This window comes from Leptosomus discolor, chromosome 3, assembly GCF_034619465.1.
Source record: "Leptosomus discolor isolate bLepDis1 chromosome 3, bLepDis1.hap2, whole genome shotgun sequence".
Lineage (NCBI taxonomy): Eukaryota > Metazoa > Chordata > Aves > Leptosomiformes > Leptosomidae > Leptosomus > Leptosomus discolor.
In genome coordinates this window covers 20761990-20784253 of record NC_141393.1, presented here as the reverse complement: position 1 = coordinate 20784253, position 22264 = coordinate 20761990, and the positions used below count along the sequence as shown (strand labels likewise).

Here is a 22264-nt window from a genome sequence, read left to right as displayed (position 1 = left end):
TTATGTACATTTTAATGTATGTAAAGTATTCTTGACACATCTGATGCAAGTGTTGCTGTCACAGGATTCAGCACAGAATTAGATTGAGGCCGTATACACTTATGCATTCATAAACCCAGCAGCTGGCTTTAAGTTTAATACACAAGTTGATAAAAAATTAAACTGGACATTTCATTGCCATTTTAGTGGGCCCATCCAAGGAAGACAACATAATACTTTCAGCTGAAATAAAAAGGTTCTTTAATGTGCATTTGAAGGTAAGTACCAGTATGTTCCCCCAAAATCCTCATAATACGATGGGAGGTTTTTTTAAAGAAAGGAAATTATGCTTTCTTCACATATTTACATAGTCAAGCATCCAAAATTTCCCATGGAGTCTTCCTTATCTTTGTCTTAAAAATAGAAGTTTAGTTCAAATTATAAAGTCACCTTACCATGCAGTTCAGTTTCACTCAGAAAATTCATGAGTAAATCATCCTCCCTACAGCTTTCACAAGATCCTTGGATTATTAACACTTGTATATCCTTCCTGTAGCACTACTTACCAAGCCTGCATTCCCTCCTGAAGTCATTTAGAAATACAATATTTTGTCAAGTGTATGAAGTTACAGAACAGAGACCTGGAGCACCAACTCTAAGAAATATCTGTGAGGTGCTAGCCAAGTCCACTACAGCTTCTCTGAACCCACCACTAAAAGTAGGTGGATCTACCTTCTCTCAAATGGATCATAAAGGACTGGGGGATGAAGGGACTCCACTGGCCATAATTGTATTCGCATCCTAACAGGAGCCTCATTTATTTCCATTTCCCAGGACGGAGTATTCCAGTTGTTTGTGTTCCCCCCACCCTTCTTCTGAAATGGCCACACACTGAAGATAACATCAAAAGGTTTCCTGATTGAACAACATGGAAAGGCAGGAAAATGAGCAGCCCACCAGTGGATAACATATGATCTTGCACTCCAAGGCTCTGGCTCATCTCCAAACAGAAGTTCCTGGGGGATATCGGTATCTAGCGTTTGCTTGCAAACTCACAATCTTCCCACAGACTCCCCAAAGTGATTTCAGCTACTGGCTGCTTGGGTTAAGACTGCAGGGCTCTGCTTGGAAGTCAGAGTAAGGATAAAAGGTGTGTTAGAGGAAGAGCTGGAGCAATCATTGTATTAAGCTATCAGCTATATGAACTTCTCATTAATATGTCACAAACAAAAAATGCATTCAGGTTTATGGGAGAAGGGAATTTGTATGTCCAACAGGAAGCAGGTGGTCGCTATATTCATGACAGAAGTAATGAAATGTGGAAGTTTCTGTCCGTGTAACAAAAAATCATTAAGACATTAAAATTTTGCATTATGAGGACATGGCTAATAATTTCCACCACCTGCTTTGCTTGCTATTCCAGCCCTGTCCCCATCCCCATTCTTCATCTCTGTCTGTTGCAAGTTTTTAACAGGTTTTGTAAGGTAGAAAGCATCCACTTAACCAACACAATGAATGTTGGATTTTTACACACTGGGTATTCAAAAATCTGATGCTGGTTTAGAAAGTCTGGCTTTTAGAGCAAAAATCCCAGTAGACAATGATTGTGTCTGCCTTTGTGTTTGTGCAGAATCTTTGCATGATGTGGGCTAATTAACAGGTGACATTTCAGCTGTGATCAAGAAATGGGAAACAAAATCCTGCCTGCAGGCTACGATTACATATGGGGCAGAACACTAGTATCCCTGTGGCTGTTGTTCTGGACTGAGGCATAATAATAAGCACTGCTGTCTGGGGACCGTGGGATCCATACAGCCGTGGATCAGGAAAACTACTCTCAGCACTGACATGTTTTACACTGGTTTGGCCCCGGTCACTCTGCATATCCCCGAGGTGTTCAACCACACGACTTGAGTAGTGAAAGTTATCGTGAGCCTGCCACAGAAGGGGAATTTCATCCTACTGTTTGTACAGCATTTGGCTGCAAACTGCCATCGGAGTGAGAAGCATTACTATTACATTTACTGTTTGTGAAAGCAAAGCTTGACGTATTGTTTGTTTGGAAAATGCACAGAGTGCCTCTGAGCATACAGCTTTTCACTGCAACGGTACCCCACTGGTTAAATCTAACATTGTTTTCCCTGAAGTGGATTCTCTAATGCAGTATTAGCGCTGCTGACTTCAGCAAGATCTCAGCAGTCGTGCTGCAAATGCAGTCATCAGTGGCAAGGCATTCAATGAAGTACAGAGAGGCAGGTAAAGGCAGAAAGGGCAACATAGGTTAAACCAAAAAGACTGAATGCGCTGTTAGAAAGAAAGTAGCACTGATTGCTCCCAATTGCTCTTTTCTCAAAGTGGGGCAGGGAGAATGGAGTAGTATGTTAGGTTACAAAACTGCATAAGCAATAAAGTCACTGTTTTCTTCCTATTATAGCATAATGCTAGTGAAATAGAGTGAAGGTTCATATATTGAGTTCTCTCTGTTGGTGGGGAGAGAAATGTCAGTAATATGTACCAGAGGGAATTAATGTCTAACCATTGCTTTGCCATCCCTGGCAGCAGCTCTGGGAAAAATGTCATATAAAAAGGCTTCTGCGATTTTTGTATCATTTGTCATATATTCCCAGCTAGTGCTCATATTATGATTCTCGGTAAGTTTCCAAAACAATCTGCATAATTCTGCTTCATCAGTTATAATTGAAATAATATACTAATTAATAGCTCTTGGAATACCCCAACTGCTTAATTGATTTGGAACACAGTTGTTATGAGAAAACAAAAAAAAAAAAAAAAAAAAAGAGCCACTACTGTTTTATAATGTGACTTTTATTCTTCTTCATTAGAAAACTATAGTTTAGGTAAAAATAAAAAATCTTAAACAGCCTAAATTGGAACATGGTAGAAATTAAGAAATCAGTGTGGTCTGAGTTACAGTCTCTCTTTCTGTAGAAAGAGCTTCCCAACTATGAGAATCTTCACAGAGTGGTGATGCTGGTGCACTGGAGATCAGAAGAGCTAAGGGGAACTTAGCCTCTTCTCTGTTCCTGGAGAGCTTCTTTAGTGGCAGACAAGAAACAGCTACACAGTAAGTCATCAGAATGAATCTTGCCTTCCACTGAAGGACGCTGTCACTCCTATTTGACAGCAGTTTCTTTCAAGGGAGAAATCTTGTGGGAATCTTCTCCAATTTCTACTGTCCGTACTACCAGAGTACCACTGCTTCCATTTAGTTGTGCAGCAAGTGCCTGACTAAAACCAAGTACCTGGCTATCTGGTCTCCATGACAGGTTATTTGGTTTAGGTGGCCAGGAATTAGTAGCAGGGTGGCTACAGTGGTGGTCTCTGTGGGAGAAGTCCGGGGGCTGCCTCATGCTGGACACAGCCAGTTCCTGCTGACTCCAATGGACCCACCAAAAGACACAGCTGAGCCCATCAGTGAACCCGGCAACGCCTCTGTGAAAGCAGTTAAGAAAGGAAAAAACGTTGTGCAGGCAGCAAGGAATGAGGAAAAAAAGTGTGAGAAATAATACTGAAGACACCAAGGCCAGTGAAGAAGAAAGGGTGCTCCAGGAGCTGTAGCAGATATCCTCCTGCAGCCTGTGCAAGTTTTGGAAGAGACCATGGTAGAGCAGATATTTCCCTGCAGTCCAAGACTACACAGCAGATATCCACACTGCAGCACACGGAGGACCCCAGACCAGAGCAGACTGATATCTCCTGAAGGACTGCTGCCTGTGGAGAGACCATGCTGGAGCAGGTTTATCCTAAAGGACTGCAGCCCATAGGAAAGACCCATGCTGGAGCAATGCAAAAGTGTGAGGACAAAGGTGTAGCCTAGAGGAACTGTTATGAACTCACCACAATCCCCTATTCTTTATCCCCCCTTCACCATGTGGGGTGGAGAGAAGGAAGAGGAGTCAGGAATGAAGGAGTGAAGTTGGGACTAGGAAAAATATGAAGGAGGGGAGAGGTATTTTAATCTTTGTCTTTGTTTCTCACCATCCAAATCTATTTTAATTGGCAAGAAATTAAATTAGTTTTCCCCAAGTTGAGTCTGATTCCCCATGATGTTAATTACTAAATAATCTCTCTGTCTTTATCTCAACCCACAAACTTTTCCATCTTATTTTCTCCCCCTCTTCTATGGAGGAAGAGGAATGAGAGAGCGGCTGGGTGGGCATCCAGCGGCTGGGTGGGCATCCAGCAGCCAGACGGGGTCAACCCCTCGCAGACAGTTTGAACAGGGGCAATAAAGATGAGGACACAACTAAGACTGTATCCTTCAGCACTGTTTTTCCTCTGAGTTTCACCAGTCACAGAGCGCATATGGATTTTGGTGAAAAAGTCATCAGTCCATTACAATCATGACCTAAGAATATCAATGTATAGATCAGGACTTAAACTACAGAGATGAACACAAATTAGCTACAGAGAGAGCAAGCAGCCTTCCAACAATAATGTCTTTTTGTCACTCTCTACTGGAGTTGGGTCAATATGGAATGAAAACATTCATTTGTCTTGTTGAGTGGATTTGATTTTTTTGCTTTTTATCATCTTTCATTCTCATTTTTCCTTCCCACATATAAGCATTTTATTTCACTCATTTTCTATACACATTTAAGAAAATGGATCTTAGCAACATACATTTTCACATAAAGCTAAATGTCAAATTCATTAGATATTTCATGCTGGCAGGAAGTGCATACACTCTTAATCAATGAAGGAAAAGTAGCAATATAATGTGATATCTCTAACTGACAGTTTTTAAAAATATCAGAAAATCACAGTCTGCTTGCAGATGTTAAATGGCTAGAAATTGGGTGCTGGGTAAACTTGACTGGATGGATTACTTATTAATCTAGTTGTGATTAGTTTAACAAGTGTGTAAAAGATTAGAAAGTCTATGCAATTACCATTCCCCTGAGCTATGCCATGTCCCTTTTCTTTGTTTTCAATGGATTTTGTGAGGCTGTTGAAAGACTCTGGTATTGTATCATTTCACTTTAGCAACTCTGAATCTGGTCTCCCTAAAGAGATAGAACAGAAGTATGTACAAGCTAATTTAATTTCAGTCAAGAAAGTATAGTGAGAAAGAGAGGAGGGTCTGAATACCATTTTTATACTTATTCTGTTTCTGAAAGGTGCTGCCATTTCTCATTGTAAATTCTTTAAAGCACAGAAGAATGGCAGTTCAAACATCCGTCTCACAAGGAACTTGCAAAGCAGGGAAAGAAAAAACTCCTAGTGGCTGCTTAGGAAAATAAAGTCTGCAGGACTAAAATCTCAGTGCCCTTGACCATATAAAAACCAGAAAATCTCACTATGCCAACAAATCCAACCCTAAATGAGTTTTTGTATATGTTCTTATTGATAGTTACATATTATATTTATTTCATAGAGAATAAATTCTTCAGAACAGAGGCCCTAACATCAGCAGTGTTTAGAACAGGAGTGTCACTGTGTTGAATATTTTACAAATAGCAGTAATTACCACATATCACTGTCTTTCAAATCATTCTGGAAAAATCTGATGCTGGACAACAATAACTTTCCTTAATCTTTCATCTGAGAAATTCAAAAGTATTTCTAGGCTCCTTCTTGGAGACTGATCCAACTTTCATTAAGATTTGAACAGAAACCAGGTTCAAGCCAAGAAAATGTGGGTAGCTTTGCTAGCATAGTGCTGAGCCTCTGTTTACAGGCCTAGCCACTTAGCAGGACATATTTGGTTTAAAACAGTGCTGTACCAGGTAGGTTCAAGTTCACAGTTCCCTTGGACTGGCCTAGCTCAGACAGCAGCGTTCAAATCTTGCTGAATACAACTATATTGTTATAGCCTAAACAAAAAAGAAATTCCTTAGTGAAGACCACACAACAAATGACAAGGCTGGAGTAGAAATCCACTCTCCTGCTGCCAGACTTGTGTGTTTTAAGACCTATCCAAAAAGAGGCACTCCTATTTTGGACATTGCACTTTATTTCTTTATGTCCATTTTTGGCTTCTGCACAACCTTTCATATGACTGCATACAGTTAGCAACCAGTGAAGAGGACGATACATTTTTCTTTCTTCAGGCTAACAGAAAAGGGAAGCAAACTGAACAGCACAGAAAACGCTGCTCTATTCAACATCTTTCTCCACCTATCACCAAAATATTGAATGGTGACTAAATACTGATATGCTTCATTTTAACTGAGTGTTAAGGGTACAGAAATATAGAAGGAGAGAATTACAGGAGGCAAACACTGGATCTGTATTTAAAGAATATTGGAAATATCAGTCTCTTCCTTTAATCAGTTTTGACTGACCTTATCGTGGTTTGAACCACAGTAAAAATCAAACTCTATCACATTCAAATGCAATTTGTCCATGACACAAAATTGTTATAAACGCAATCATCATTTCAACATCCCACTTTGATTTTCATTGCAACTTTCCAAAGCATTATCTTAATATAAATGAAAATGCTGTTTGGATTAAGTGTGAAAAATGTGAATTGTAGTCTCACAAACAAAAATGAGACACTAACTGAAGACAGTGATGAATTCTTTCCTAGATCCCTTAAGAGTAAGGAAAGAAATAACTGATTAATCTGTACCAAGGAAGCAGGGGATTATATATTAGGAAAAAGTCTAGCTACAAGGATAGCTAAGCATTGGAATAGCCATCAAGATATTGAAATCTCCTTCATTGGAAGTATGTAAGAACAGGGAGTAAAATCATCTGCCAGAAATCATTTAGGTCAGTGTTTTCATTCTGTGCCCTGCATACCCCTATGGATGCAAGAAGAAAAGCTATCAGTGAAGGGTAACAAAGAAAAGCAGCCTAATGTTGTAGGCTTGTGTTCATCGTCCAGGATCTGTAAACAAACTGGTGAAATGTTAAGAGTATGAGAAAAAAAATTCAAAATTAATCATCGTGATATTCTAGTCCTGACTTCAAGTAGGAAAATGTTCTTGAAATCCTTTCACTCCCCTTTTGTGTAAGACAGTCAAACACAGCTCAACATTCCTCTTTGGAGGAATCAGTTGTGCCAAGTCTGTAATAATCTTTCATGATTATCTAAATATCTCAAAGTATTTCACAAATAATAGACAAACCCCTGTGACACTGAGGAAAAACAACACTGTATGTGTTGGTAGTTTGTCTCACGTGAACACTGCCTCAGAGATATTAGCAAAATGATTAAATTCAAGAGTAATTTCAAAAGGTGGTTAAAACACGGTCTTTGTCATACAAGCATCAAGTAGGTACAACGATTTGTCATCAATATATTAGCAAATCTTCAAGTTCTTTTAGGGGACATGCTCTTTTCCACTATACATGGCAAAATGCTCATCTGTCTGTTACAAGATTAATAGACAGCCATAAATCAGACTCCCTTCTTTTTTTGGTTATAAAGGAAAACTATGACACCCATGTGTAAGCTGCCCTTGCTGATTATTTACAAGAATTTCCAGATTCTGACCCAGCCTCTCTGCTGTCAGAACCGCAGTCAGAGCCTGCCCACGAACCTAAAATGGACTGCCCGAGAGTTACTCTCTTGCAAACATAGCCTTGGAGCTCCGACCTACTGAGGCTATGCAAATGGCAGGGAAACGACAGGAAGCCCAAGGCTGGCTTGCGCAGGTATCAGCCAGAACTTTTCCACTGACATTTAAAAAAATCCCTACAAAAGTCACGGTCATGGGATGCTGGGGTACTTTGCCCTCCCTCCTCCCTCTCCCAGGCACCGCAGTTTCCTAAGGCATACATGACAGCTCACTGGTCGAAAGAATGGATGTGCTAAGGCAGGTTGTGAAGTCCAAGAACAGCTGAAAGCATCTTCAGGTTTTTTCTTTCTGGTTTGGCTTCAGGACAGCAGTCCTCAGGGGGTTCCTAGCTAACACTTATGGCATTAACATGAAGATGCACTGCTACTGACACCATTTGTAGCACTACTTACAGAGCTGCCAAGTCCAGACGAATACTTGAGGGAGATTTGTCTTGTGCTGGAGTGAGATTGTACACTGCTGGAGGGCAGTTCGAATTTTGTTTCCCTTGCTTTGCTTTCTCTCTTCCTGACCTCTCTTCCACCCTGCCCTCCTCCAAATCCATCCATCTGCTCTTGTCCCTCACTTCTCTCCAACCGTGCTGGCAGTGTGGGAGGCAGCATACCCGTAACTCCCTGCTCGGTTCCTCTTCTCAGCACTTGGCACTCAGCTACCCTCCCCGTTGTCTCTGACACTTCATCTCAGAGCAAGGAGCCAAGCACATGCTCACATGTGATGGGACTCCTCGATGAACTTCAGGTATTGGAAAACCGAAAACAGAGTAGAAGACCATCACAGTGAGGAGCAGTAAGGGTTGAGGGGAGGTTAGAAGTGATTGACAGGGACAAGTCCCAAATAAGGAGCCCTTCTGCTTCAAGATTGGTGACTGTGTTTGTTCCAACACACTCACTGGCAGCAGTGCTATTATCGGGTTTATGAAGCTATTTATAGAGAAACTGAATACAGAGAAACACAAGAAAAATTCTCACCTTTCCCTTTCTGAAATGAGACTAAAACCAATAAATCACTTCTAAAACCTGTTTCCCTAGCATGAAATCAGTATCTCTTGCTGTGGCTAAAGTTGGGAGTTCTGGTTCATTCAGGTGTCTGCTCTGTCAAGGGCCAAATAGGAAGCAAATGCTTTTGGCTCAAGGTCTTGAGGTATAGAGGTGACTTTGTGAAAAAGAGTTCCTGTCAGAGGAGAAGAACATACCATTGTTTTTCCTTATTAGGTAATATATAAAGAAACCTGCTTTCTTGTCAGTATGTCAGAAGCTTCGAGTACAAGCACCAAGCAACAAGTAGCTGCTCTCTGATTCTCTGCAGAGTTCACCCTTAGATGAATAGGAGACAAGTTGAAGCAGTGATGATGCTGCTTATCCATAACCTTCTTTTTAAAGACTAATAAAAAAAGTCCATTGCACCATGACATGCTGTTGGATAAAACAAGTTGATTACTTTTCCTCACCAGGAAATGCCCCAGGATTCCAGTAACATTGAGGAAGAGTCTGAATCTCCCACCACAGGATGTTCAAGGTGTTTTGCTTCAGAGTGCTATATAGGATGATGCAGAGTCAGGGTTTTAGCTGGTGTCCTGCTAGAGCAGCTGGATTGGGATCTTCCAAATACTCTATCACAAGGATTCACAAAAGAAATTCAGGCAACAGTCTCATGGTCAGACCAAACAGTGAAGGAAACCTAAGTCTTGCAACTTAACATACGAAGACCTGTGTACAAAGGGGAGAACATTCTTATTGACAGAAACCTAGTGGTAAGACAAGCAAGTAGAGAAAAACAACAAAGTGAAGATGCATACTGGCCTTCCTAGCAGGAAGCAAGCTAATCTACATTTGAAACGTGATTGATGCAGGCTGTCTGCCAGGGGTACAGCCTAACAGTGGAGCAAAGGAATCTCTTGATCACCTCAGTCATGCGAAGGGGACTTTAGCAGCACCACTGACTATACAGTATAGACTGGAACTGTGAGATGCCAATACATCGCTCAGCAGTGGCAGTACAGTATCTCGTACAGGACTCTCTTGGGTTAATAGACAAGGAACAGATCTTTCACATATGAATAAGGTCAGGAAAACACATGCAATGCAACCTCTAACCCCAGAACAAGAATAGTGACAGCACTAATTGTTCCCCTTCAAAGATTTCTTGGGGCATCCTTACAGACATAGCTGCACATTACTGACCATATCTAAGGAGCTCATACTGAAGCTCCTTGGTAAAAAGAAGAAGTAAGAATTTCTGCATCAGTCTAGTGGTGTCTTCCGCAATCTAGCATTGGAATCTACAGAAAAATACTTTGAACTCAAGCAAATCTCATTAATGATCCACCACTTCAATTAAGTGATAATTTCTCAATTTTTCTGGGCAACAGCAATAAAAATGGATCTTTCATCATGTGGTAATGGTCAGAAATCTTGTAAGAAGGACATCAGTTGGGTATTTTTTAGTTTGCTGGAGCTATACTCTTCATATATCCTGAGGATCCAGTCTATTTAGCAGTCTTAAGTTCCTACACACAGTAACAGTCTCAGTTAGAGTCAACATAGGCTTTCCAATTCTTTGAAAACCTGTTCTGGAACAGGACGGAAGAATACATATAAGATAGCTATTACAAAATTACTCTGTGCAGAAAAGGTCTTTCACAAGGAAGAGAAAGTTGCTGTTTGAAATGCACCTGTTCAGCACAGCGATTTTTATTTTCTCTTGTACTAAACTCTTTACAACATACACATTTTTTTTTCACACTTTTGGGTTTAAGTTGCACCAGTAAAGCTGTCACAGTCAGAATTATTTACCTGCCCAGTCTGCATGTAAGACAATTATTAGAAAGTTACTATGAGTCAAAGAGAGCTCAGATAAGCAAAAGGAAGTACGTTAAAAAAACTTCAGACCTATTATGCTGCTCACAGCACTATGTAAAAAACAGAAGAGGTGAACAGTGTCTGTGGGAGACTGGTCAGGCACACAGAGCTCCAGGTCAATGCCAGGCTGATTCTGGCTGCACAAAGCTGGCTTGTGCTTGGAGTTTGCTATATAGCACATCATTTAGGGTATCTTAGATGATAAGGAGTCTGGTACAACTACTGAACTACACAAGAATTTTCTTATCTCATGCTCAGCTTCTATTCAGGTAACACTGTAGAAACACAGTTGTAATGTGAACTATGTTAAAGCTTTATAGCTGCACAAGGATGGCATCTGCTCATACAGTATAGCTTCTAACATCTCACAGTACTTCACAGTGTTGCCATACTGACATGTAACTACAGGATCAAACTTAAGAAAGAGACAGCTGTGGCTCTCTAATCAGTTTTGCCCACAACTAAGCTTCACCTAAGCAGAAGCATGCCTGCACAGTGTATAGCAGGTGGACGTGAACATATTCTCCTGCACTCAGAGTTGGTGAAAACAAATTAAATCACTGCTAGTAATGCCAAGCTCGAAGTAGTATTTTATAACTTTCAGCAGAGCTGCACTAACTATGATGGTGTAACGTCTTGTAATCCCAAAGCACGCGCAAATTGAGAATGAATCTACCAGGAAAAAGTGGTGTATATCTGCCTTAAATCCTCCTAGTGAGAATCCACCCAAAGCCATTTGAGCTGAAGTTCAAAATATGAGCAGGAACAACCCTTGCCTCTTTCCTTTGCTGTGACTTGGAATACATTCCATTAGAATCAATACAGATATGGTCAAATTTGTCAGTGCATCTTGGAGAGTGATTCTGCTAACCATAAACCAGACATCTACTGAAAGTTCTCCAGGTGTCAAGAATCATATTTGACTATATCTTCCCTAACCATAGCAGGTCCTTAGAAACTTAGAATACCTCTGCATTTCAGATACCTACCCATATTTAGGTGTTTTATTCTCCAACTAAGTCACACTCAAATGGTGTAATTCAGTCGCCCATTCTTATTATATAGTACCAAGTGAGAGGTCCTAAGGTGTCCTAATTGGCCTTAAGCTGTTGCTCCAGAAGGGCAGAAGTCTCCCTTAGGTCCATTAGCATATATACCAGGCCTATGCAAATGTTTCAGCTGCCTTACAGTCCCTTAAATGGCAGCAGATGCTTATTTTTAGAAAACTGAATCAACAAATAATGTCTGGTAGCAATGAGAAATTCAGGTCACAAGGTTACATGTCAGTGTATCATTGTAACCCAGTAATGAACTCTCCTTCTCATGAAGGAAAATTAGTATGGTGGCTGTACCATCATGAAGAGGTGGCTCTGCTGTTGTTTGTGTAGCTGTCATGATCGCTGCTACTCAAGGCCTCTTTGCAAGACCCTTTCTTGTGCAATCCAAACTTAGCAGTCTTAACATTTGAGTAATCAGTGATGGATCTGAGTTAACCTAGAGGAATGTCTTTGAGATGTGTAAGCAGCTTCCTTCATTTCAGCTTGGACTTTCTGCAGTACCATTACTTTTATAATTCTTTCATCATTGAGGTTTTTTCACACATAGTAGCTAGTGACTGCCTTTTGTTTCTCTAAAATGAAAAGATGAAATTTGAGAGAATAAAAGCTCCGGACAAGCTGTCAGTATGTATTTGCTGTTTTCAAATCATGACAGTACTATTATATTACAGTGTCAAGTAAGAGAAAAATAATCTAAGCTCCCTTTAACAGCATATCACTGAATCTTAAGAATCTCAGTGGCACAATTTAAGGTGCCAAAATCCAAAATCCTCATCCAGTAAAGTCAGTAACATGTTGTTTTTAATTCCTGGGGAAGAAAAGATGAGTCAGTCCTGCTGAGATATGAACATATGGCTCTAACAAATCTAGGTACTCAAAGCCTGATGCTTAAAGTACTGTGATGATCCTGTAGGATACTGATACCAAAATAACTTGTTTTGCTTTGTGAGATGTCTTTTTGGGTGTTAACTTTTCTTATGCCTTATTAGTTAAACAGTCTATTATCTTCAGTAAACAACGGTCACACACCCATGCATAGGGTCCTGTTTTGGGACATCTGAATAACACATAATAATACATGCATTTGAGACACTTTGCCAGTAATAAGATTTGTAATAGCATATGAATTGTAGTAGCAGTTAAAGAAAAAGATGAAATCTGATTTCTTGGTCTCAGCATTCCCAGACCAAGGAAATATCCCCTAAATTTTGTGTTCATTAACATAGTAAGAGATTCATACTTTACTTTAGACATACCATTTTGTTTACATAATCTGAGTTAATGTTTGATTATAACTGTGAAAAGCAGCCCAGAAAGTATGTTGGGAGAATAATAATGGTCCATGGACTAAAAAGGATTGGTACTACCACCCTGAAATACAAAGGTATACGATATGTGCTGTTCTCACTTGTTTAATCTCATTGGGGAAACCACTGAGAACAGCATGTCACGTTGTTTAAGAAAGTCAGGGGGGTTCATCTTAGAGCACATTTTCCATTATAGTTAGAATATTTTTCATATACATGTTTTATAGACAAACGATAGACAACAAAGTATAACCAAAGTCTCAGGAACCAGAATATGAGCAGCCTCTGTCTGACAAAGGCCAGGTCCCAGGACATTTTCAATTTCTTACAGAAAACAAAAAACCCACAGGTATTCCTATAAAAAAGGTATTTTAAAAAAGGCAATGTTTAGACTTTTGCTGAATGTCACTTCTCTTACATAAAAATTCTGTAAAAAACAGACAACTGTTCAGCATTTATATTCTCTGCTTTGGCTTTTGCTATTACACTGAAATTATTACAAAATAAAAGTTAGGCATTCCCATCACATTGAATTCTTTGATACTCTACTTGCTGAATACTTGTGCATTTGTTACCCCTTTCTTATCTTGACCTCCTGATTGTTCCCACCCCATTTCACTCCAGGTACTTACCCTATTTACAATACAACATCTAGGGCCCCTGTTACCCCAGTGATTCCAGGCACTCCTTTACTTTTAACTCAGTGAAGCCTGCAGGGACAACACAGTTCTGATACTTTTAAAATTAAGAATTTCATGTTGCTCACACTGAAGTGAGTGGTAAAATTCCTAGCTCTCAATTAAATCAAGAGAGTAAGAATTAAGCTGTATCACCATATACATATACACTCTTCTGTCTGAAGCTGATACAGTCCACACGCTAGCTACATAAATCCATATAAATGCCAAAAGCTGAACCAAAACCTACCCAATTACAAGAGATAACATATATCTTTCTCCCAAAAGCAAACTCCATCACTTCAGGTAGCATCAGTTTTCAAGAGTTGCCCAAGGGACTTTTCAGTCCAAAAGCCTATTAATGGATTACTCTTGTACATATGTGGCAAAAAATAGCATTGGTATTCTTCACTGAAATAATAATTCTGTCTTAACCTCTCCCACTGCTGACAATCTACTGCTCTCCCTGTTGTAGACTTAAAGCTTCATATTGCCTTTGATTCTTTTAATTCCCTTTTTCTCACAGTACAGATGACGTCTTAATGAAACCCTGACCTTCATCTTTCTTACCTTGTCTAGAGTGCTGTCTTTCCTCACTAAGAAAGCTGTTGTTCAGTCTTTCACTCTACCACTTTCTTATTACTAATTCTACTTTTCTGTATCCTTAGTTTTTCCATTTCCAGGGCATCCTAAAGATGACAATGATGAAACTAATAGCTCTCTACTGTCTTTCTTCCTCTCCTACTAATTCAGACTTTTCTTCCTATCTCTTACCACATTAGGGTCCACAGTATTCATCTGCCTCCCCTGCAGGCTCCACATAGCCTTTAGTAAAGTTCTGGTTTCTTCATTCCCTTTTATTTGTTTTCCAAAGTCTTCAAATTTTCCACCTTACTGTATTTGGCACTATTGCACCTACACTATGCAGTGCTGGAGGTGTCCTCCTGTTTCTCTTCTCCTTCAAATCTCTCTTTAAAATAAATTCCTTACAGTTATTCTGCAACCCATGCTTATTAGGCACAGCAGATTCCTGGTCTATCACATGGGTCAGTAGCCAATATGATTTTGTGATACAAGTAGCACATGGTGAGTACCCTGCTGACCATGGGTCATTTGCTGGGATCAGAGCTACCTTTTTACCCATTATAGCTTTCCGTAGCAGTCTTCTTACACTGATCTAATAAGAACTGACTTACTAGTGCAGAAAGATATTGTCTAGCTCACAGTTGGATTCCACTTCTTTTTGTATATCTTCTTGAAAACAGAGGACAGAAATGAACACCCTCATTCTCACCTCACAGAAAAATCAGGAACTGCAGCAGTTTGTAACATTCTGCAGGCAGCGTCAGTTTCATTTATATGAAGTAGCTGATGCTGAAGATTTTTCCAACAAACAGTCATCAAGAGATGAGCCAATCCTCATACCTGCATGAAGGCATTTGAGACCCAGCTCGGTTGTCCCACAAATAGGTGTCCAGTGCTGCTTGAGGTGTCTCAGGTGAAGTGAGAAATCCCATGGCAGGTGACACAGGACCTATGTAAGACTTGAGCTCCTCTGGAGTGGCAGCTGGGGAATATCAAAAGTCTCTAGATACCTCTAATGGGAAACTCAATTAAGTCTTCAGTGTCCGTAAAGAAGCGCAGGTAACACTAGTTTCCTCTAGTTGTAAAGTGCAGAGATAACCTTTTTTCTTAATTGATGTGATCTGTGTATGATGACAGGCTGTTTTGCTCCCTCCTAACTGTTTTAGCATTGGATTGCAATACATATGTTCTTCTTTCAATAGCAGATCTTATATTGCTCTAAACAAGTTAATTATATTTCACAACACTCTTGTGCATTAGGGAAGTATTAATATTCCTGTTTTGCAGTCAAGGAAGAAGGGAGGAAAAGAAAGGGTAAGAGCTTACTGAAGGTTAAAGAGTAAGTCAATGGCAAAATCTGAAGAGGAAACTCCAGGCTCTCAACCACAGCTTGAATTCCCCACAGACTACTAATTCCCACGCTAAATGTAAGGATGATAATAAATGCATGATTTTAAGGTTCCAAACTGCAGAAAGCCATCCTACACAAACGATGTCTTTGTGAAAGAACGCGGGAAATTGTATCAAAACTTCAGAGTTCCAAAAGGTCAGTGTAGAGCTAAACATCTACCTGGAAACTCAAAAGGCTTTGACAATCCATATCACTCGAAAGACGGCAAAAAACTGCAGGCACAAAGGATGGAACAAGACTGAACCTGTTTACTAAGAGCATCACCAAGACAGATATCCTTCCCTTGGAAAAGACATCTTGCCATCACCCTGCAAAATAGTCATGCTTGGGCATAATTTCTGAGCATATTGGAAACAGTCTCATGTGCCCTTCTTTTCTACCAAGAAACAGCAAAATTAAGCAGATAATTTGTAGGAAAAAAAAATTATATTTCTGTAACATTCGGATGTTTCAGTCAGGATGAGGGACCCACTGTGTTTTAGGTACTGTGTAAAAATATACATGCAAAGAGATTATAAGCCAATTTAAGTATGGATAACAGGTGGGTGTAACAAACAGCAGGAGGAATTCAGGAAAGAGGAGAGATGAGAACAACAATTATATGAATTAATGTCTTCATACATTGCTATAAATGCAATCTTATATTCTGAAAAGTATGGATGGGAAGTTGTATGAGGTATGGAACTAAAAATCTGGTCTGTCATTAATTGCAGTTATTATTGCTTTACCTGAATTTCACAAAATGGGAGAAGCAAAAATCAGTGATAAGCAGATCAAATGTTTTATGATTGTGTATATTGAGATGATTCCACCAGGAACACAAATGGCAGGCTTGTTTTTTAAAATATAATGTGCCCAGCCTCCCCTAAAACAGTCCTGAGGTGTCTGCTTGGGTTTCTTACTAATTTCTTACTCCATTCACTCACTGCATATGAATAGTATGGTTTTTAATCAATATATGTGAGATTCTAGGACATATTTCACATTGGATTATTAGCAACAAGTCCCAATAACTTTTGGGATGGAATTTGATCTGTTTGTTAATGGGATTATATAGTTTGATTGCCTGGGATAGTAGGGGACTTCACTGGAGGAATCTGGATCCTATACACTTTCAAGTTTATGAAATATTTGGTTTATCTAGAAAACATACTGAGCATTTACAGTGAACACACAGATATAACCTATACCCAGACAAGCGAAGATACCACACAACGGGATAAAAACACAGTTCAGTCTCCATGACCTGTTCGTTCCAGTTTAGTGGCTGAGAAATCGGCCTCCCATTAGCTGTCTGTCAGACACCATCCCTCATGTCAGTTCTATTCTTTTAAACGTGTTCTCTTCACAAAGTCTTTCAATGGTATATTGATCTTAGCTGATGTGAACTGAGAATACCAGTTTTATGCCAGATGAAAGCTACCAGCAGACTCTAATCTATTTATCTATGTAAATACTTATAGTTCAGTAAGCATTATGGAGTTCGAGCATTAATTCATTTCAATGACTATCATTCTGACCTGGGTTCAAACGAGCAACATCATCAGTCTCAAGCCAGCCATATCTCCACAACGAGGGCCCTGGCCTTTAGAAATGTGTATAGTTTCTAGAAAATATTGCCTGGAATAATCAGACCTAAACAATCTTTGAGATACCATAGCCCTCACTTACATCATTGGACTGCTAGCTTGCTTGCCAGGAACATCAGTTGATATATTTCAAGTACTGTTAGCACAAGTTAGCACAATTCCTACTAGACAAAACTGTGGAAACTGCACGTTCTCTGTCTGACAACCAGAACAGGGCATGATCATACAATAGGCGCTGAAATGAGCCTGGCATTTGAGTATGAACATTTAACTGGACATGAGCTCCGCTTTTAATACTTAGGACTCTTTGTATCCAGCTTTCTACATGTTGATCTTTGTATTTGAGAAAAGCTGCTTCAGTTCTCTACTCCAAGGATATCACTTAGGATGCAAAACATAACATCGTTCTTCACAGGTACATGCAGAGAACAGACTACCTATGTGACTGTAAATCAAATTCATTTTAGGGCTCTAAAGTGATTTTGTGTATATCTTTGCTAACATTTAGATCTATATAAACATATTTTTGTTTCAAAAAGAATGGAACTCTGATCCAAGTTGTCTTCTACCCACATCATTAATTCTTCAGCAGGACTGTGTGAGACAATATGGGACAATGTCGTTGCACTGTTCCTCTATTGGTTAAAGGATTGGGCCTTAGACAACTTTTCCTTTTTTCTTTTTCCTTCTAATTTGCCTTCTTCCATTCCGCCAAATGTTATCTATTTCCCGAGTCCCTTGAAGAATTAGAAATTAACATTTTTTGCTTCCTTCCTGGCTATACATTAGCATCCTTGCTGCCTGGCTAACAAAGTCAATACACTGAGGGGAAATAACTAGTAGGATTCTGCAGTCCTTAGTAGGGATTCAGCTTGGCAGAGAGGAAACCTGCTGGGTTTGAGGTCTTTTAACCGTTACAGTACTCTACAGTTTTGGACACATTAGTAAATTGTGACCAACCACCTGTTGGATCCATATGTTTTAAAGCTGATTGCCAAGCAAAGGAGCTGCATACAGAATGCCATCAGTACAGTCTTCTGTGTGCCTTCTCGGTGGAAGGGAGGAAAGGGCTTTTTGCATTAAAAGACATTTTGCAATACATAAAATGAATTAAAATGAAGCAACAGCAGACACACATTCAGAAAAGCACCTGGCAAGAGCAAGTTTTCACCCCACAGAACTTTGATCCTAGGACGAGAAATATACTTTTATTAAAACAATCAAATCTCTGTTACCACTATTATCCATGTGCTCATTGTGAAGCTGAGGGCAGAGGAGGCTGATATGTCCATTTCAGCCCTCACCTAATTAAAGATGCAAGGCTTAAACTAAAGCTTAATTGTGTATACTATTCAAACAGCACATCAGATCTGCTCAGCAGAAAGATGTCTGTTCTGCTGTACTCCTTCTACAGCAGGAGAAATTGTTTCTAACATTTCATTTTGTGGACATGAGGGCACGAAGGATGACAGACAAATTGATCACTAAAACCAAACCTGCAGAATAAAGATGAACAATCAAAGCCCATGCTATCACTTCATACTTGCTGCAAGCACTGCTGCACAGTGACTGGCTGCCAGCAGTTCTGCTGCAAACCTGAGCATACGGCTTCAAGTTGCTCTGCTCCTGTACCGATGCACAGAAATATGACACACCAGTATACAAATTACCAGTAGGGTTTTTTCAGTCACTTCTTCCGTAGGTGGCATATGAACCTCCTCCCCATGCCAGGAAAGGAGAGCATTTCATTACGGTTTATTTTAAAACACCGCTTGGATTGTTTTATTGAAAACCACTGCACTAGCGTAAATCTCCTTCCACCATCACACAAGCACAGTCCCCAAGACAGACTGCAAACCTAATGATAGAGTTAATCAAACTATCCACTTGGGCTGATCAGTTGTTAACAGGACAGAGCAAAGAGTCTAAAGGTCCCTTTGGGCTCCGTTATTTAATGTGTGTTTTTATACCATCCACACTACGAGTTATATTGCAGCAGCATTTTGCTCCAGTTGCTTGCCAACGAACATTTGCCATGGAGGAGCCCTGAGCAACCAGTCACATCTGTGTCCACTCCTGTACCACCCATTTAGCAGAGACAATGATCACTAGAAGCAACAAAGGAGCCACAGATAAAACAAACAATGCTGTGAGCCAGAGATCACTGCCATCCCAGGCAAGTTTGCCATGAACACTCAAGAAAAAAGAGAGGGGAGAGGAGGGAAGAGAGATCAAATATAGAACTATAAAACTTACAGCTAGAAGAGGTTTTACCCACGCACCCACCCAACCCCACATCTGAGGAGCATTTTCTAATATACTGCTAGGATTGAGCAAGAAAGAGTGAGCAGTGCACATGGGAAGCAGACAAGCATCCAATGTCTCCTCCCATTTGGAGTCAAATAGTCTCCTACAAGTCACTAGACACAAGGAATAATAATAATTGTTATTATTACAGTAATGATAGTAATAGAGATGCACCAACCTTGAGGATCCCAGTTCACCTGTTTCCTTGGAGTCTCGATTGGAAATTTCATCGCTTCCTTTTGCACAGGGAGGAAAAAGAATTAAATAAATTCCCAACCTTCCTGTCTCAATGCTGCAGTCAAACAAATTAATTTCAAATTATAGGGAGCCTGCGCTGTTTGACTGAGGGGAACTGGTGGTTGCCAAGGAAAGAAATACACAAATAAATCAAAGAAGGTGGGGAGAGGCGGGGAGGGGAGGGGAGTGGAGGGGTTTGTACCGCCGAGGTGAGGAAGGGTGCAGGCACCCCAGCAGAGAGAGGGGGAGAAGGGATGGAATGAGGACAGGAGAGGGTCTGGGGGGGAGCGGGCATGGAGCAGGCTGAGATGGGCAGGGGGTCCAGGGTGCTGCTGGCTCCTGGGGAGGCTCCCGCAGCTGGCTCGCCCAGTCCACCTGCAGATGTCAGGGTGGCGGGGTCCCCGCTGCAGCCCGGCCCCTCTGCCGCGCCCACCTGAGAGGCACCCCGGCTAGCGAGCCCGCAGGCTTGCAGCGGTGGGGGAGTCAGCCAGCCCCCCACACACACCCAGGGACACCTCCCACACGCGCACACCCTCTCGAGCCTCAGCCACCCCCAAAAATGAGCCCACCTCTGTTCAGCCCCGGGCACTAGAGGGGCAACAAAAGTCAGCCGTGGGGGGTGAGCCGCAGCGGCATGGCTGGGGCGAGGCTGGGGACCACCCCAGCTGAATGCAGCAGCAACCTGGCTCGCCGAGGAGAGCCGGAGCGGGAAGAGAAGGAGGAGGAGGAGGAAGAGGAGGGAGCCACCCTATAGCTTTGGAGGGAATTCACGGAGCCCCTCTCTGCACTGGCTTAAAAAAGGGGGTGGGGAGAGGCTGCGAGTCCCTTTGTAGGAGGCGGTGGCGGGGTGCCCTAGGGAGGGGGCAGGCTCCGGCTGGTACTTACTGGGTATCCTTCCCCGGAGGACGATGCAGGCTTGTTTTGCGGAGTTTGCAGCCGGAGACACGCTCGACTAAGCTACGAGCAGCAGTAGTGGCGGCGGCAGCACATGGCAGGAGTACGGCAGCATCCAGAGCCTCTGCAGCGCAGGGGGAGGGGAAGGGCAGGGGATTGTCCGAGCCCCCGCAGGCTCTGGGGGACCAGGACCGGCCACCCCGAAAGCCAGGGGACTCCTGCTCTTTCTGTCCCCGCTTCTCCCCGCGCTGTAGACAGGGATAGACACCTCGCATCAAGGCAGAGGCTGGCACGGCAGAGCTGAAAGATGTGGCCGGGCTGCGGGGAGGGGGCTGGAGGGCTGGGAGGGAGGCTGGAGGCCTCTCGGATCCCTCTAAGCTCTCAAGGGGGGGTCGGCGAAATGGAGACACTTGGCTTTACATTGTGCAATTACCAGACACTCGCTGCTTTCCAAGCCTGCACTCTCCCTCCTCTCCCTCCTCTCCAGGCTTTCCCTCAAACCCAAAACGTTCTGGTAACACCAGAAAGGTCTCCAGTTCCAGTTACAATAGGTGCCCCAGCTCCCCTCCCTCAGCCAGGAAAACAAAACCTCAGCCCCTCTGGGGGCCTGAAGGAAGACTGTGAGAGGTTAACCCTGTCCTGCCTCCTCTCTTCCACAGTGGAAATCAGCTGCTTGTGTGAAAGGGATCATTCACTGGTGATGGTTTAGGGGAGATATCCACAAATTCACGTCGGTCATGGGTCAGAGACCCATATCAAAATCGGTCCTGAGGTCCACACCCAGGACCTTCTGAATTTTCAGGAAATGTGGTTGTGATCTAAACCTGGTGCCTGAGACAATTTGTCCCCTGCTTTTTGAACTGTACTTCTTTTTGCTCAACTGCCCTTTCTGTCTTGCTTTCCTAGCTGTTGCTTAGATGTTAGCTAACCTTGTAAGATGAAAGGGAGAAACCTGCCCCCGTGAAAAACAAAACAAAACAAACAGTCTGAAATGTGTGGAAACTTTTAGCGAGGAGGTTGGCACACTCTTTTCTCAACCCTAAACAGGGAGGTGAAATCAGTATCTGTGAATCCACACCTTCATTTGGTGGTGGCGTGCAAGGTCCTGTAAAGCAGTACGTAGTTTGAAGAAACTAGATGGAAGTAATGCAGCAAGTTTTCTTGGGGGGAGGTGCTGGGTGTCTTTCCTTTCCCTAATCCTAGCACCCCTGCGGCTCTTGTTTTGTGCTGTACAGGAGGAGGCGGGAGAGGCTGCTCTAAGGGAGGACATGGTGAGAATGATAATGAGCCTGCTCAGTCAGACTTGAATTTGAGATGATTGCAATGATGACATCAGGAACACAAGGTATTTCCTTTGCAAGTAAACCACAATGCATTCTAAACAGGCTTCAGGATTCCTGTTGACGTTACTTCTGCAAACTGAATGGAAACAGAAGTGAGGGTAGGCTTTGTTAATTGTGCTGTGTGACTGCTTGAATCATGTTTGGGAAATCTTTTAATGATTCCAATAACCAAACAGGCTTCAGAGAAGTCTTCTGAACCCCCCACAAGATCAGTTATCAAATATGTATCAATAAAGAACTATTTATGTATATATACACACATATAAATAACATACACATGCACGGATATAACTTCCTCAGAGTTCAAAACAATTTCCAGTTTTCTGGCATCTTCCTTGTAAATTATTGGGAAAAAAATAACACACAGACATATATAACTCAGCTGTGTCACCCTAACCCAAGCACTACTTTGTCTTTGTGCCATAGCTATTAGCAGTTAACTGACAAGGTGGGTATTGTGCCACAG

General features: G+C 41.6%; 1 protein-coding gene across 2 annotated transcripts in view; it reads right to left on the bottom strand.

The window, feature by feature from the left end:
- KCNK10 (potassium two pore domain channel subfamily K member 10) overlaps window positions 1–20570 on the bottom strand; it is a 61283-nt gene extending 40713 nt beyond the window's left edge. The window contains exons 1-4 of one of the 2 annotated variants that reach the window (XM_086462816.1): window positions 20469–20570; window positions 20350–20352; window positions 20086–20103; window positions 19499–19560 (exon numbers count right to left, since the gene is read on the bottom strand). In XM_086462816.1, coding sequence (XP_086318942.1) covers window positions 19499–19554 — 56 coding nt within the window. In that variant the 5' untranslated portion in view covers window positions 19555–19560; window positions 20086–20103; window positions 20350–20352; window positions 20469–20570. Of the gene's footprint in view, window positions 1–19498; window positions 19561–20085; window positions 20104–20349; window positions 20353–20468 lie in introns of those variants that run through there. The other variant, XM_009960821.2, reaches the window with a different exon arrangement.
- Between the last annotated feature and the right edge of the window lie 1694 nt (window positions 20571–22264).